Here is a 16375-nt window from a genome sequence, read left to right on the forward strand (position 1 = left end):
CGGGTTTTCTGCAGAGCCTCCAGGCGAGAAGTCAGCCCTGACCGACGCCATGATGGCAGCCTTGAAAGACCCTGAACAGAGAACTCAGTTAAGTAGTGGCTGTGCAGGAACTTCTGATTTATAGAACTGGGAGCTAATAAATGGGTGTTTTCTTAAGTTGCTAAGTTTGTTTTAGTCTGCTGTGTAGCAGTAGAAAACTAATATACAAGACAATGGAGGAGACACGCATATGAATAAAAACATTCAGTATGCTCTTGCAAATGTTACAAAATGTTGCTTTCTTTCTTTCTCTCTTTCTAATATGGGAAGCTCAAGATAGAGTAAACTTCTGGTTCTACGATTTAAAACATTATATGCATTAGTGTGGAAGTTCCAAAAATGAAAAGCTTCCTTAAATTTGAGACTAAACTATATAAAATACATAGCTTTTCTTGGAAAGCAGGGAGTTTAGAAAATACATGCGTTTTTAAATCCATCTATGAAGTCGGCTCTAAGTGACGGATGACCATAGTTACAAACATATTTACGTAACAAATACTTTTTGTCAGAAGATGAAAAATTCTCACTATGAAAAGTAGAATTCCGGGTATAAAACAATTGCTTAATGAATTGAATACTGTTGGTTTCCTTAGAAAGACATTGAGTCGGGGTGCCTGGCTGTCTTAGTCAGTAGAGCATGTGACTCTATCTTGGGGTCATGAGTTTGAGCCCCACATTAAGTGTAGAGATTATTTTAAAAAGGAAAGGAGGAAGGAAGGAAGGAGGGAGGGAGGGAAGGAAGGCACTGAGTTAAAAAGCAGAAACTTTGGAATTCTGGGTTGATTCCCACCTCTGGGATTTTAAGTTTTATGGACATTTGCAACTTACTTAACTGCCTGGAGCCTCAATGTTCTCTCCTGAAAAATGGGGACAATAGTGAGACGAATTATGTAAAGTCCTTGTCCCAGAACTTGGTACACAGTATATGCCATGATCACTCTTAATCTGCTTCTGGGAGATGATTTGTAGGAAGATCAGCAGATGAATTTTAAAAGTAAAATTCAGGAGTGACATGAGGGTGGGAGGCTGGTTGGTACTGGTCACAGATGAAGGAAAACCTCATTTTTCCCAAGCACTTAGAGCAGAGTTTCTCAATAGCAGCACTATTGATATTGGGATCTGGGTAATTCTCTCTTGTGGGGAGTTGGCTGTGAGTGTCGTAGGGTGTTTAGCAATATCACTGGCCTCTACCCCACTAGACGCCAGCAGCCTCCCCCCCCACCCAACCCCCTGCCCGAGTCCCCCCAGCCTGTGACAAACAAAAATGTCTCCAGATGTCACCAAATGTTCCCTGGAGAGCAAGCCTGCCCCTTTTTGAGAACTACAGATCTAGAGAGAAAAATCTTCCACAAGTTCTGCTTCGGCCATTCTTATTAACTAATGGAAGGGGTATGCCAATACAATAATGCAATGGAAATTAATTCTGGAAAGTACGTCTACACAACTCGCTCGAACCTTGGCTTTCCTAATGCAACTAGGAAGGTCAGTTGCTTAGACAGAAAGATAATACATCACTCTGCCTCTCGCCCATTTAGACAGAGTCCGGTGAGGCATCCTGTGTAGGGCTGTGTTCAGGCTCCACATACAGGACAGTGGTCTTTCCAGAACTGCAGCCAGGTCTTTTGTGGAGCCTGAGGGTGAAGAAACATTAGGGCCTCCTGGAGCCCCTTTCTTGTTCTGCCCCTGGAAGCAGAAGGAAAGTGAAAACATCTCCATTGGTGGGCAGAGAGTTGTGTAGTCTTTGTTGTGTGTAGAGAAATGTCTCTCTCTCTTTAAAAAAAATTTTTTTTTTATGTTTATTTTTTAGAGAGAGAGAGAGAGAGAGAGCAGGGGAAAGGCAGAGAGAGAGGGAGACACAGAATCCGGAGCAGGCTCCAGGCTCTGAGCTGTCAGCACAGAGCTGGACGTGGGGCTCGAACCCACAAAACAGTGAGATCATGACCTGAGCCCAAGTCGGATGCCCAGCCGACTGAGCCACTCAGGCACCCCTGTTTCTCTTTTTTATACGAATCTAGACTTGGATCTCTCTGAACCACTGTTTGTCTTTGGGAGACGTGCTTTGGTGACAAGAGAAGGCGTATTCAAACCCCATGGTGGCTGGGACGTCTCAGGATCCCAATTTGGAACTGCTGAGCACAACCAAGATTCTCCTGCTCAAACCGACTCCTCCCCCCCCCCCCCCCATTCTAAGTCCTCTGTGGCTTTTAGGAGTAAGACTGACACTAACACGTAATTTTACCTTTTAGTTACTCCCACATTGTAAATCCATTCAAGGAGCCCTCCCTCCCCTCTGGCAAATCTGTTTCAGATTATGTGGTTATGTGGTAGGAGTTGGGCAGAAAGGGGAGTGAGTAGGGCTGGTTCCACATTCACCCTTTGAGCCCATGGCAGTCATATGGTATCTCGAGGCACAGTAGACCCTGAGGTCCAGGAGGTGGTGGCTGGTAGAGAAGTGTGTGATATGTCACAGCGGTGATGGCAGAGGTAAACAGAGTCTGGGATCTGGAGAAGCAACACCCAAGAGGGCAACATGGGAGGGATGAGCGCTACCCCCTCTCCTTCCTAAGACACTTAAGAAAGGGGACACCTTGGGGTGCCTGGGTGGCTCAGTCGGTTAAGTGTCTGACTTCGGCTCAGGCCATGATCTCGCGGTCCGTGAGTTCGAGCCCCGCATCGGGCTCTGTGCTGACAGCTCAGAGCCTGGAGCCCGCTTCGGATTCTGTGTCTCCCTCTCTCTCCGTCCCTCCCCCATCATGCTCTGTCTCTCTCTCTCTCTGTGTCAAAAATAAATAAACATTTAAAAAAATTAAAAAATAAATTAATTAAAATAAAGTTTGAGGAAGCTCTGGGTTACAGAGTTTGGGTGCATTTGTCTTCAAAACATGTCTACCTGATCCAACGCACCTGAAATATTTTCCTTTCATATACATCAAAGAAACCGAAATAGTTTGAGGTTATTTTAAGTTCTTTATTCAAACACTTCAAAATTCTATATGGTTCAATCATTCCCCTCCTTGCCCTGACTTTCATCTAAAATAGTTTCTCATAGGGGCACCTGGGTGGCTCAGTTGGTTAGGCGTCTGACTTCAGCTCAGGTCATGATTTCATGATCTGTGAGTTCGAGCCCCACATCGGGCTCTGTGCCGACAGCTCAGAACCTGGAGCCTGCTTCCGATTCTGTGTCCCTCTCTCTCTGCCCCTCTCACACTCATGCTCTGTCTCTTTCTCTCAAAAATAAATAAACATTAGGGGCGCCTGGGTGGCGCAGTCGGTTGGGCGTCCGACTTCAGCCAGGTCACGATCTCGCGGTCTGGGAGTTCGAGCCCCGCGTCAGGCTCTGGGCTGATGGCTCAGAGCCTGGAGCCTGTTTCCGATTCTGTGTCTCCCTCTCTCTCTGCCCCTCCCCCGTTCATGCTCTGTCTCTGTCCCAAAAATAAATAAACGTTGAAAAAAAAAATTTAAAAAAAAACATTAAAAAAAATAAAAAAAATAAAATAGTTTCTCATACTTTCTATTTCTTCTTTTTTTTCATGGAAAACATTTTTTAATGTTTCTATTTATTTTTAAGAGAGAGAGAGATGGGGCGCCTGGGTGGCTCTGTCGGTTAAGCGTCCGACTTCGGCTCAGGTCATGATCTCACAGTTCGTGAGTTCGAGCCCCGCGTGGGGCTCTGTGCTGATAGCTCAGAGCCTGGAGCCTGCTTCGGATTCTGTGTCTCCCTCTCTCTCTGCCCCTCCCCTGCTCATGCTCTGTCTCTCTCTGTCTCAAAAATAAATAAACATTTAAAAAAATTAAAAAGAGAGAGAGAGAGGGAGACGGAGCACGAGTGGGGGAGGGCTCGTGCATGAGCACAAGCCACCCAGGCACACCTCATACAACTTCCTTTCAGCAACATCTCACTGGTGCTGTTGAGAGAGAAACACACAGACTTTAAGGTGGCAAAATGGCATTTTCCTCTTTTCCATTTCTGATCAAGGTTATAGTTCTGCCTCTATTTTTTATTTGTCTGTTGAGGCTTGTTAGGACCCCGTTGAAGTGGCTCATCCTCTAGAGAGGGGTCCTGAGAGCATTACGCCAGAACTCCTACAAGGGTGTGGATTCCCTCTGGGAAGGGGCGTGTATCCAGGTAATTTGCTAAACCAGAAGCCGCTGTCATGCTAGCAGCAGACGGATCTCTTATGAGATACAATGATCCATGACCCATGATCGGGATGACATCACAGAGTGTGTTGTGTCCCAGCCTTGCCTGGGAGAGCGTGCACGTCCTCAGTTACAATGCCAGGAAAGTAGCTGTTAGAGCACAGCCAAGATTCGTGATGCGGTGGAAAGGTTTGGGCGATTTCACTTCCTCAGACACCGCTATTTCATCTGTAAAATGAATGTGGAATAGATGAGTCCACCTCTGAATATCTGTAACCGTGTTTCATTAATTCAGAAAGAGTCAAGGTCTGTTCTTTTGTTTGGGGGCTCAAAACCAGGTGGAGAAGTGGGTTTTAGCAGTCTTAGTCAATGGTCTGCTGTTCACCAATAACAGAAGCTCCTTCACGCTAGCTTAGGCAAAAGAATAAAATGGCAGGAGAATGTTTGTAAAAAATCCCGAGTATCTCACAGAACCCAAGGGCAAGAGTAGAGCTCGTGGTAACCAGGAACTGGAAAACTACCAGGAACTATTAATTTCTCTCTCCCTCCTTCCCTCCTCCCTCCTCCTCCCTCCTTCTCCTTCTGTCTGCCTTCTCCCTTCCCTCCTCCTCCGTCCCTCTCCCTCTTCCCTTCCCCTTCCCTGCCTCCACCGCATTCTCTCTCTCTGGCCAGATGGCTTTCCCCCTCTAACCTTGCACATCTGTTCCCTTCTCTTTAAATGTCCACTTTTTCTCTAGTTAGATGTGGATGAGAATGGCTTTCCATGATGGCAGCCTCTGCTCATCGTTTTCCATAACCCCCAGTTCACCTGGAAGGAAGTCATTCATTCATCTCTGAATGCCAACTCCAATCTGATTGCTTCACCTCAGGTCAGGTGTCCATTCACGGCCAGCAACACAGGGTCATCAATTACAAGCGTAGCTGGCACATGAAGATGGAGATACCCTCAATGAAAGGTGGTTATTCAGCTGGCCAGATACCCCCCAAATGATCTATTTCAACGGTCAGGGTAATTTTTCTTTTTTTTTTTTAATTTTTTTTTCAACGTTTTTTATTTATTTTTGGGACAGAGAGAGACAGAGCATGAACGGGGGAGGGGCAGAGAGAGAGGGACACACAGAATCGGAAACAGGCTCCAGGCTCCGAGCCATCAGCCCAGAGCCCGACGCGGGGCTCGAACTCCCAGACCGCAAGATCGTGACCTGGCTGAAGTCGGACACTTAACCGACTGCGCCACCCAGGCGCCCCCAGGGTAATTTTTTTATACAGACAAGTGCAAGGAACAACCACTATAAGAAAGAACTTGACAAGAATAACAAGTATCGGCAAAGATGCGGAGAAAAGGGACGGGCACTTTTGGTGGGAATGTAAATTGGTGCCGCCACCGCGGAAAGCAGTATGGAGGTTCCTTAAAAAATGAAAGATGGAACCACCGTAGGATCCAGCAATTCCACTTCGGGATATTTATTGGAAAGGAAAAAGCCCCACTAACTTGAAAAGCTTCTGCACCTCCGCGTTCTTTGCAACATTATTTATAATAGCCAAGACGTGAAAGGAACCTACGTGTCCCCTGACGGATGAATAGACAAAGACATGGTATGTTATTCAGCCACAAAAAAGAAGAAAATCTTGCCATTCGTGACGACATGCATGGGCCCTGAGAGCATTACACTAAGTGAAATAAATCAGACAGAACACGACAAATTCTAGTATGATCTTGCTTATGTGTGGGATCAACCTCCTTCCCCAAAACAACTCGTAGACACAGAGTACAGATTGGTGGCTGCCAGAGGCAGGGGGTAGAGGAATGAGCAAAAAGGTGATCAGAAGTACAAACTTTCTGTCTTAAGATAAATAAGTCCTGGAGATGTAACGTAGAGCATGGTGACTACAGTTAATAATATTATACTGTACATTTGAAAGCTGTTAAGAGACTAGATTTTTTTTAAGTTTCTTCATTTATTTTGAGAGAGAAAGAAAAAGCATGAGTGGGGGAGGGGCAGAGAGCAAGGAGAGAGAGAGAGAGAGAGAGAGAGAGAGAGAGAGAGAATCCCAAGCAGGCTCTGTACTGTCAGCACAGAGCACGACCGGGGCTTGAACTTACAAACTATGAGATCATGACCTGAGCTGAAGTGGGATGCTCACCCCACTGAGCCACCCAGGCACCGCACGAGAGTAGATCTTAAAAGTTCTCATCACACACACACACACAAATGTAACTGTGTGTGGTGATTGATGTTAGCTAGACTTACTGTGGTGATCATTTTGTCATGTATCCAAATATTAAATCATTATGTTTTACACCTGAAAGGAACATCATGTGATACATCAATTATACTTCAATAATAAAAAAAGGAAAAAAGAACTCCCCGATTATAAGGCTCTTAGATAAATGAACATGATTCAAAAGTCTTCTTGGAAGGGGGTGGATTCACAGAATACAGGAGACAGACCGTGAGTCGTAATAACACTATTTTAAAAAACACAATGGAAGTGTAGCCCAAAGTATAACACATAAATAGTTCTAGGGTCTTGTGTATACATTTGGCAATGAAGTTACTGATATATCAATACGTGCATCTGGTGGTATTTCTTTTCTGAACTCAATTAGAATAAGCAGATGGACCGATTTCCAACAGCAGCTCCAAGGCTAATGTGTCCTGATTCTCCCTCTCAGAAGAAAGGCCATCTGATGGAATACCCACGCAGAATGACAACGTGTGTGACATTGACATTCTCATGTCTGGTCATAGCTTTTACAGTCTTTAAGCTTATATTATATATATAAAGAAATCGATCTGGACATTGAATGGAAACGGAATCATAATATGTGGCCTTTTGCATATGGCTTTTTTTCAGTTAGCACAGCGTTATTGTCCATGTTGGAGCCTGTATGAGTATTACCTTGCTTTTTATGGCTGAATAATATTCCATAGTATAGATATACCACATTTTTAAAAGTTTACTTATTTGTTTTGAGAGAGAGGAAGAGAGGGACAGAGAGAGAGAGAGAGAGAGAGGGAGAGAGAGAATCCCAAGCAGGCTCCGTGTTGTCAGCACAGAGCCCGATGCGGGGCTCGATCTTATGAACTGTGAGATCATGACCTGAGGCGAAATCAAGAGTCTGATGCCCACCGACTGAGCCACCTAGATATACCACATTTTGTTTATCCATTCACAGCTGCTGAACATTTGGGTGGTTTCCACCTCTTGGCTGCAGCGAAGAGGGCTGTTGTGAATATTCCTGTGAGCTCTTGTTTGAACACCTGTTTTCAATTCTTTTGGGTGTATACCTGGGTAGGAGTAGACTTGTTGGGTCACTTGGTAATTCTGTGTTCAACTTATTAAGGAACTGCCAAATTGTTTTCCACAGTGACTGCCCCGTTCTACATTCTCACCAGCAATGTATGAGGGTTCCAATTCCTCCACATCCTTGACAACCCTTAATTCCACACCTCCTCCCCCGCCTTTTTTTTTTTTAGTATCGTTATCCCAGTGAGTATGAGGAGGTATTTCACTGTGGCTTTGATTTGCATTGCCCTACTAATTGGTTTCTTAGGTTTTTGATCGCTCAGAAAAGATTGTTTGCTCTCAGAGGCATGCATTGTTTTCTTAGAGGTTTAACATTCTCAGGGCTGAGAATACAGTAGGTGATTAATCATTACCCGTTGACAAATCTTTCATTCAGCAAACATTTACGCGGAGACTCTGAGCTCTGTGCATGGGCTCAGCACCAATCAAAAAGAGTTATATTTAGCTTCAGAAGGTCAGCAGATCAGAGCACATGGATACATTCTAAAGACGCTGTGAAAACAGGCCCGGAAGCTGGAAAATTCACACCTCAACAAGAAGCAGCGATGGCAGCTTTAGAAGCTCTTTAATCCATTGCACTGTTGCACCAAAAGGTGGCTGAACATCAGTGACAGTCAAAACAGGTATCTGCTGCTGTTTTCATCTCTTTTCATTTTTAATCCAATGTGTCTTGGCAAAAGACCCTTAAGGCAGATGGGAGCCCACTTCCCAGAAGTGTTTGGTAGATCAGTGTAAGCTGAACACGCCAGGGTGATACGACTTCTGCTGTAATTGAAGGGTCAGGTGCTCTCATTCATGAGACTTCTAATTCTGAGCGGTTACTACATGTAAGGTACTGTCCCATGCAATTTATCAATAGCCGGGAATGTAATGCACAGCTTCCAGGTGTCATCTCAGTCTTACAAAGAGCTCTTTCCCCCGCCTCCGCACTGGCTGCGCCTCGGTTTACATCTGAGCTCTGCAAGTGACCAGCTATGAGATTTAGCCTCTGTGAGTATCAATTTCCTTCCCTATAAAGATGGGGGGGGGGCGGGAAATGCCCGCCTCTTAGAGTTGTTTCCAGGAGCAGCTAAGATAACCTGGCTAACTTACTACAGTGGCTGGTGCATGAAGAGAAGCCAGTACATGTTAGTTCCCTCTGCCTTCACTACAAGCAGGGGATATTATAGGTAGGATTCCTCTTAGTTTGTAGATGGGGAAAGTGAGGCATGAGCCTCACAGTGAATGAGAAGTCATCGTCTTTTGGAGCATCTTCCCAGCCCACAACCATCTCCAACTGCCTGAGGACTGAGCTCTGAACCGAGGTGATGGATCTCCCATCAGGTTTGTACCACTGGCCACTGCCCCTCCAGTCACTGTTGATTGAATTGAGGGAGACAGACAATGGAGCTAAAGGAGGCCATTTAGATTCTTGTGCAAGAATTCGGAATTGAGACCAAGAGACCGAAAGTTGGAATCTATGTGTGGCTACACCTGTCGCATAACTTAGGCTCTAGATGCCGCCATATTCTGGCATATGGATGGGGAAGTGGAGAAAGCTGATCCTCGAAGAGAGAAGAGGGAAGTAGATACGCAGAGAGAAGTAGAACGGGAGCTGAGAAAGGACCCTGATGAATTTCCAGTTTCCGTCTCTAGTCCTTTCTGAGCCCAGCTCCCATTTCCCCCCTTGGATTCCACGAGACGCCCACCTGCAGGCTTATAATGAACTCCCTCATGTTGCTCCTTAAAGTTTGGTGGGCAAGTTCTGCATAGGCCACGAACTCAAATGCACAAGCGATTGAACTTTATTTCCCTGTAGCACAATTAAATTTTGAGCCCTCGTTCTGCCTGATGGCAGAAAAGCAATCCAGTAAGCTCCAGATAAACTCGGGCATTTCGGCATTGTCCAGGATTTTAGGTTTCACTCAATTCAGGATATCCTCATACACTTCTGTCTCTCCATACTGTCACCTTCAGACATCTTGGGCACTCTGGCTTCAGGGGAGGCATTCAGTCAGTCCCATCCCCCTAGAGAGAGGTGTAACTGAGGCGTGATGAATTCCATTGATCCCATCTCACCATGTCCTGCCAGGCCACCCCCCACCCACCGTCTTCTGCATGACTGCTCTTTGGCTGCTGACAGACATTATTGTGCCCCTTTTAGGAACTCACCAGGATCTGAATCTTTTTATATCTTTTTATTTTATTTATTTATTTAAAAACATTTTAATGTTTATTTTTGAGACAGAGAGAGACAGAGCATGAGCAGAGAAGGGCAGAGAGAGAGGGAGACACAGAATCTGAAGCAGGCTCCAGGCTCTGAGCTGTCCGCACAGAGCCTGACGCGGGGCTCGAACTCACGGACTGTGAGATCATGACCTGAGCCAAAGTCGGACGCTCAACTGACTCAGCCACCCAGGCGTCCCAATATATCTTTTTATCTTAATAAAATGATTTTGACTAAAGTCTGGATGATCTTTAATCTGCGGGAAATAGAGCCATCCGATTATTCTTCTAATTTCTTTCTAATATCCTGTTGACTGCACAGACTTTTTGTTCTGGTCTTTTTAGGGGACAGCCTTTTGAAACTTGAAATACTTTTTTTTTTTTTCCTCTCATAAATCCTGGCTGTTAAAAACCAAAAGTGTTGGATTTCAAGACTATTGTTTCTACTGGAAATACCAAAGAATCTAACTTGGAACTAATCTGAGTTTCAAGAACCCAATCTGGAACTGAAATCCCTTTGGCTGAGACATAGCATAGCTCTGACTTGACTGGGAAGGGCCCGGGAAATGCACATTTCTTCATGCTGCATAGAGTGTGAGTCAATTTCTTGTCGGTTGTGGGGTGAAAACCATGGTCTCCCAAGAATGTTTTCTCTCCTTCCACCCTACCTGCCCCTTACAGTTTCCAGGATTATCTCCTCTGTAATGGGCAACCTGCCTTCCACAATCATGTCAACTGGGGCATGGATGCTGGGAAGGCAGATGGAAAGGCTATGCCAAAGTTAGACCCCCATTCATACGACCAAGTGGAACACAGTGCCCGTCCCCCTGAAGCTGAACTATTTTGGAAGGAGAGGAGGGGAATATGGCATTCTATCAAGCATACTTTGCCATATTCCCAACTTGGGTTTCAGACCGTCTTTATACCCTGCCCATGAAGAGTCTTGCTAGTAAGTTCCGTCCTCTCACAGAGAGCAACTGGGTTGGGGGGGGGGGGGGTGGGTGGTCCACTAAAGACATTCCAACCTTCACTAAGAGAACAATTTCAACAAGAAACCTAGAGGGGGGAGCGTCTGAGATTTGACTGCAGCAAATTGGAGACCAGACAAAATATTCAGAATATAACTAGTTATCCAGAATAGTCAATGAAAATCAGTTCCGGGAGGGAGATACATTAACTAGCTTTAAATGCAAAGCATTTGTCGGTGGCATAAAGGGAGTTAGGATTATAGGGTTTTTAAAGGAGGTGTTCCATTGTTTTATTTCTAGAGCAAAGGGTACAGGAAAGGAAATTTAATGAATTTTAGTGATTCAACAGAAATGCAACACAATATCAGGTGAAAAAGTAACGAACAGATGTGCACGTATGTATCCAGCTATGTAACAAAAACAGACATACACGTACATATGTGTGAAGGTGTATCTAGTCATATATAAGAAGGAAAGAAGGAAACACATAAATACTGGTCTCTTCCATTCATGTATGTATGTATTTATATTTTAGAGAGAGTGTGAGCAAGGAAGGGAGAGAGGGAGAGAGAGGGGGAGAGAGAGACAGAGGGACAGAGAGACAGAGAGACAGAGAGAGAATCTTAAGCAGGCTCCATGCTCAGCACAGAGACTGATGCGGGGCTCGATCCCATGACCTGGGATCATGACCTGAGCTGAAATCAAGAGTTGGACGTCAACCGACTGAGCCACCCAGGCACCCTAATAGTGGTCACTTCTACATAATGGTATCATGAGTAGCTTATGTTTTCTTCCTAATACTTTTATACACATCTTCAATTTTTTATTATTCTTATAAAGAGAAAATGATTACATCATACTTTTGAAAGGCTACAACAAGACTTCCAAATCTCATAAGATAAGATGAGAGGAAAGAAATCTAAAAGCTCTCCTGCCACATTGTCTAGAAATGCTTGCTACAATACAGCAAAATTGTTTTAACTACGTGAATGCACTGGCAAGAGAGACAGGAAGGCCAAAGCACGTCAGCAACAAAGAGGAAAGTGAGTGATGGGGTATGCTGGTGGGGTTAGGCCTGGGATCCCTGAATAAAGAAGTTTTTAAAGGGCTGTGTTTTACCGGAAGAGTAGATTCGAAAAAACATGCATCTAAAAAACATGCACAGAGAGACAGACAGGTATTTGTGTGCTTTGGCTCAAGTGGGAAAAATGTCCCCACTTTTCTTTCTGAGAAAGAAAATCTCCACATTTGTTTCCACCCCAAACTTGGAGGTTCAAATTTGCAGGTGATCCAGGATCCACGCTGATAAATGCCCAAAAAGGTAATACAGGTATGGTGATCTCTCTGCAAAACAGCTCTTGAAGGATACGCCCAAAACCCAGGCCACAGGGGCTTCTCATGAAAAAAGTCTCCTGTGAAGATGAGCTCACAAACGATGAAAGGGAACATCCTCCATGAGTCAGCAGAAACACTACATAATATATTACATATATTTTCTAAATAAATAACATATATATATATATATATATATATATATATATCCTAGATCCATTAATTTAAAAATAGGCTCTCAGAGGGGCGCCTGGGTGGCTCAGTTGGTTAAGGAGCCGACTTTGGCTCAGGTCATGATCTCATGGTCCATGGGTCCAAGCCCCGTGTAGGGCTCTGTGCTGACAGCTCAGAGCCTGGAGCCTGCTTCAGATTCTGTGTCTCCCTCTCTCAATGCCCCTTCCCCGCTCATGCTCTCTCTCTCTCAAAAAATAAATAAACATTAAAAATTTTTAATTTAAAATGGATCATACATAAAAATATAAAACTCTTAGAAGAAAACACAGGAGTAAATCTTCATGATCTTAGACAATGGCTTCTTAGATACAGTAACAAAAGCACAAGCCATAAAAAAAAATTTGATATATTGGACTTCATCAAAATTAAAAAAAAAATTTGTGCCTCAAATGATATCATCAAAAAGTAAAATGACAACGCATTTAAAAGTGAGAAATATTTAAAAGCCATATATCTGAAAAGGGACTTGTATCCAGAATATATAAAGAACTCTTACAACTCAATAATATGAAAATAAATGACTGAAAAGTTGGGCAAAGGATACGAACAGAGGTTTCCCTTCTGAAGATATACAGATGGCCAATAAGCACTTGATAAGGTACTCAACACCATCAGTCATTAGGGAAATGCACATCAAAGCCACAAGCTACTGCTTCACACCCACTAAATTGTCTATAATAATTTTTTATTTAAAAAAAAATTTTTTTTTAACATTTATTTATTTTTGAGACAGAGAGACAGAGCATGAATGGGGGAGGGTCAGAGAGAGAGAGGGAGACACAGAATCCGAAACAGGCTCCAGGCTCTGAGCTGTCAGCACAGAGCCCGACGCGGGGCTTGAACTCACGAACCGCGAGATCATGACCTGAGCCGAAGTCGGACGCCCAACCGACTGAGCCACCCAGGCGCCCCTATAATAATTTTTTAAAAAGCCAGACAATAACAAGTGCTGGTGAGGAGGCGGAGAAATCGGAAGCCTCATACACTGGTGGATTAAAAAACCAAAACGGTGTGACCAGTTTAGAAAACAGCTTGGCAGTTCCTTGAAACGTTAAACATGGAGTTACCATAGGACCAAACAGTTCTGCTCCCGGGTACATTTCCAAGGGAAACGAAAACATATGTGCCTCACGAAGACTGCTACATGAATACTCGTAGCAGCATTATTCATAACAGCCACAAAGTGGAAACAGTTCAAATGCTCACCAGCTGCTGAATGGGTAAATGAAATGTATATCCATACAACAGAGTATTTGTCAGCAACAAAGCAGAACGAAATACTGATATATACACTACAATATGGATGGACCTCAAAAACATGCTCAGTGAAAGAAGCCAGTCATAAAAGACCACAAAGTGTATGATCCCATTTATATGAAAGGTCCAAAATAGGAAAATGCTGGGAGACCGAAAACAGATTAGTGGCTGCCCAGGGTTGAAGGAGGGTGGAATGGGGAGTGACTGCTTACTGGGTACAGCGTTTCTTTTTGGGATGATGCAAATGTTCTAACGTTAGACTATGGTGGGGACTGCACAACTTTGTCAATATAATAAAAACCACTGACTTGTACACTTTAAATGGGCAAACTTTATGGTGCGTGCATTTTATCCAATGCAATTGCGTTTTGAAAAATTAAATCAGACGACATCAAATGCAATGTGGTATTCTGGATTGGATCGAGGAACAGAAAAGAGGCATTAGTGGGAAAAAAAACTGGTCAAAATCTGAATAATGTTTGTACTGTAGTTAATGTGTTGTACTAAGGCAATTGTACTAATGTTAGTTTCTTCACAAATGCTCATGGTTTGGTGCGATGCTAACATTAGGGAGGACGAGTGAAGGTAATACAGGAACTCTGGATTATTGTTGCATCTTTTCTGTAAATCTGAAATGACTCCAAAATCAAAGTAAGAAACCACCATGGCAAACCTTTAGTGCACCTGACGCAGTGAGTCAGAGAAAAAGGGAGGAAGAGAGAGAGGAGGCACAAATAAATAACTACAACTGACACACGGGATATAAACTACAAAAGAGCGGAGATGTAACCATGATACTAAGAACAATTACGTACCAGTGCTGTGCAAGGTAGGTTCCTTCACTGTCACCCTATCAGGTCTCGGGGCTCAGGATGAATTTCATAATGCGACACAGATCGAGATCAGGAACAGGCTCTGTTGGGGGGCAGAAGAGGAGACAAGATAGGGTCAGAATGAAGGGTCGGCCAGAAGAGACAAGACGGTGGTCTTGACAAGACGGTGGTCTTGACAAGATGGTGGACAAGATACGTGGTTCACTGTCCTCCTATCACTGTAGGGAGTCGTGTCAGGACCTGGGTGATGAGCTTGTCGATGGGAGGCAAACAGACTGCTTGGCAGACTGATGTTTATAGCAGTTGCTGAGGAAACCAGTTGCCAGCACCTGGAGACAGGGGCGGCAGGTGCTGTGGGGACCTAAGGGAAGGGAGCTCCTGGTCCTGTGGGAAGCCGAATATGGGTGTTACCCCTTCCTCTAGGAGACGGTGGGGCCAGTGCTGGCCAGCTTCTTGTCCACGCTACCCAGAGTCAGCTCTCAGGGTCACCTGTGCACACCTCAACTTGACATTCGGAACCAGTTAATCCAAAACATACACGAAATGCGGTTTTAAAAATATGTATATAACTTAATAAAACTACTCAAGAAGAAATATAAGTTTGGTTACATTTACACCTTGAATCAGGAGTTTTAAAATCCACCCTCCTCCCTCAAAAATAAAATAAAGTAAAACAAGCCATTAAGCTCCGAAGAGTTTACCAGTCAGACCCAAACTTCAAAGAACATGTCATCGTTATCTTAAACAAACTGTTCCAGGGAATATTAAAATGAGGGAACACTGCCCACTTCATTCTATGAAATAAAAATAATTCTGATGGCAAAATTAGATAAGGGAAGGATGAGAAACTAATTATTAAAGGCTAATCTTACTTTGAAACGGAGATGCAAAAATCCTAAATAAAACATTAGTCAACTGAATCCAGAAATGTCTATCAAAATTATATCATTACGGGGGCACCAGGGTGGCTCAGTCGGTTAAGCATCCAACTCTTGATTTCTGCTCAGGTCACGATCTCACAGTCCGTGGGTTCGAGCCCTGCATCGGCCTTTGAGCTAACCGTGCAGAGCCTGCTTGGGATTCTCTCTCCCCCTCTCTCTGCCCCTCCCCTGCTCTCTCTCTCTCTCTGTCTCTCAAAAATAAATAAATAAATATTTTTTAAAAAATACATCGTTACCAAGTTGGATTTATCCTAGGCATGCATAGAGGGTTCAAATTAGAAAGCCTATTAGTGAGACTTACATATTAACTGGTTAAGGGAGAAAACCATATGATTATCTCAATAAATGTAGAAAACACTTTAATAATATGCAACATTGTTTCATTATTAATACTCATAGAAAACTCCAAAAAAAGCACAACTTCCTTACTCTGGTAAATGGTAGCTACCAAAATTATAGCGATTTTCAAAATTATACAGCAAAAATCTTGTATAATTATGAAATGTTAAAAGTACTCCCTTCGTGATCAGGAACCAGAGATTTGTTCTACTGCCCCTTCTTTCAACACAGTACTGGAGTGTTTGACTAGCATGATAAGACAAGAAAAAGAAATAAAAGTTATAAAAAATGGAAAGGAAAAAAACTAAAAAGTAAAAAGAAGATACAAACTACTAGAAATAAGGGTTTATTGAGGTTGCAGAATGTAAAAAATATGTAAAATCAGCAACATTACTATTCACCAGCAACAAAAGTTATAAAATGTGATTTTTAAGAGATATATTTTTCAATGGCAGCAATAAAATATAAGGTCCTAGGAATAAATATAATAAGAGATGTATAAGACTTTTATAAATAAAAATACAAAACTTTATTGAAGAACATAGTAGAATAGCTAAATAGATGAAAATATAAACCATATTTATTGACGGGAAAATACAATTTTATAACAACAGTAACAATTTTTTTTAATTTTTTTAATGTTTATTTATTTTTGAGACAGAGAGAGACAGAGCATGAATGGGGGAGGGTCAGAGAGAGAGAGAGACAGAGAATCCGAAGCAGGCTCCAGGCTGTGAGCTGTCAGCAGAGATCCCGACGCGGGGTTCAAACTCAC

The 16375-nt window shown here is 43.3% G+C and overlaps 1 protein-coding gene across 1 annotated transcript in view; it reads right to left on the reverse strand.

The window, feature by feature from the left end:
* Positions 1 to 4003: 4003 nt before the first annotated feature.
* The window catches only part of PLEKHA8 (pleckstrin homology domain containing A8), a 91202-nt gene continuing 78830 nt past the window's right edge, over positions 4004 to 16375 (reverse strand). The window contains exons 13-14 of the mRNA XM_053218267.1: positions 14303 to 14402; positions 4004 to 4407 (exon numbers count right to left, since the gene is read on the reverse strand). Of these exons, the coding sequence (XP_053074242.1) occupies positions 14341 to 14402 (62 nt within the window). The 3' untranslated portion in view covers positions 4004 to 4407; positions 14303 to 14340. The remainder of the gene's footprint in view (positions 4408 to 14302; positions 14403 to 16375) is intronic.

This window comes from Acinonyx jubatus, chromosome A2 (assembly GCF_027475565.1).
Source record: "Acinonyx jubatus isolate Ajub_Pintada_27869175 chromosome A2, VMU_Ajub_asm_v1.0, whole genome shotgun sequence".
NCBI classification, from domain to species: Eukaryota; Metazoa; Chordata; class Mammalia; order Carnivora; family Felidae; genus Acinonyx; species Acinonyx jubatus.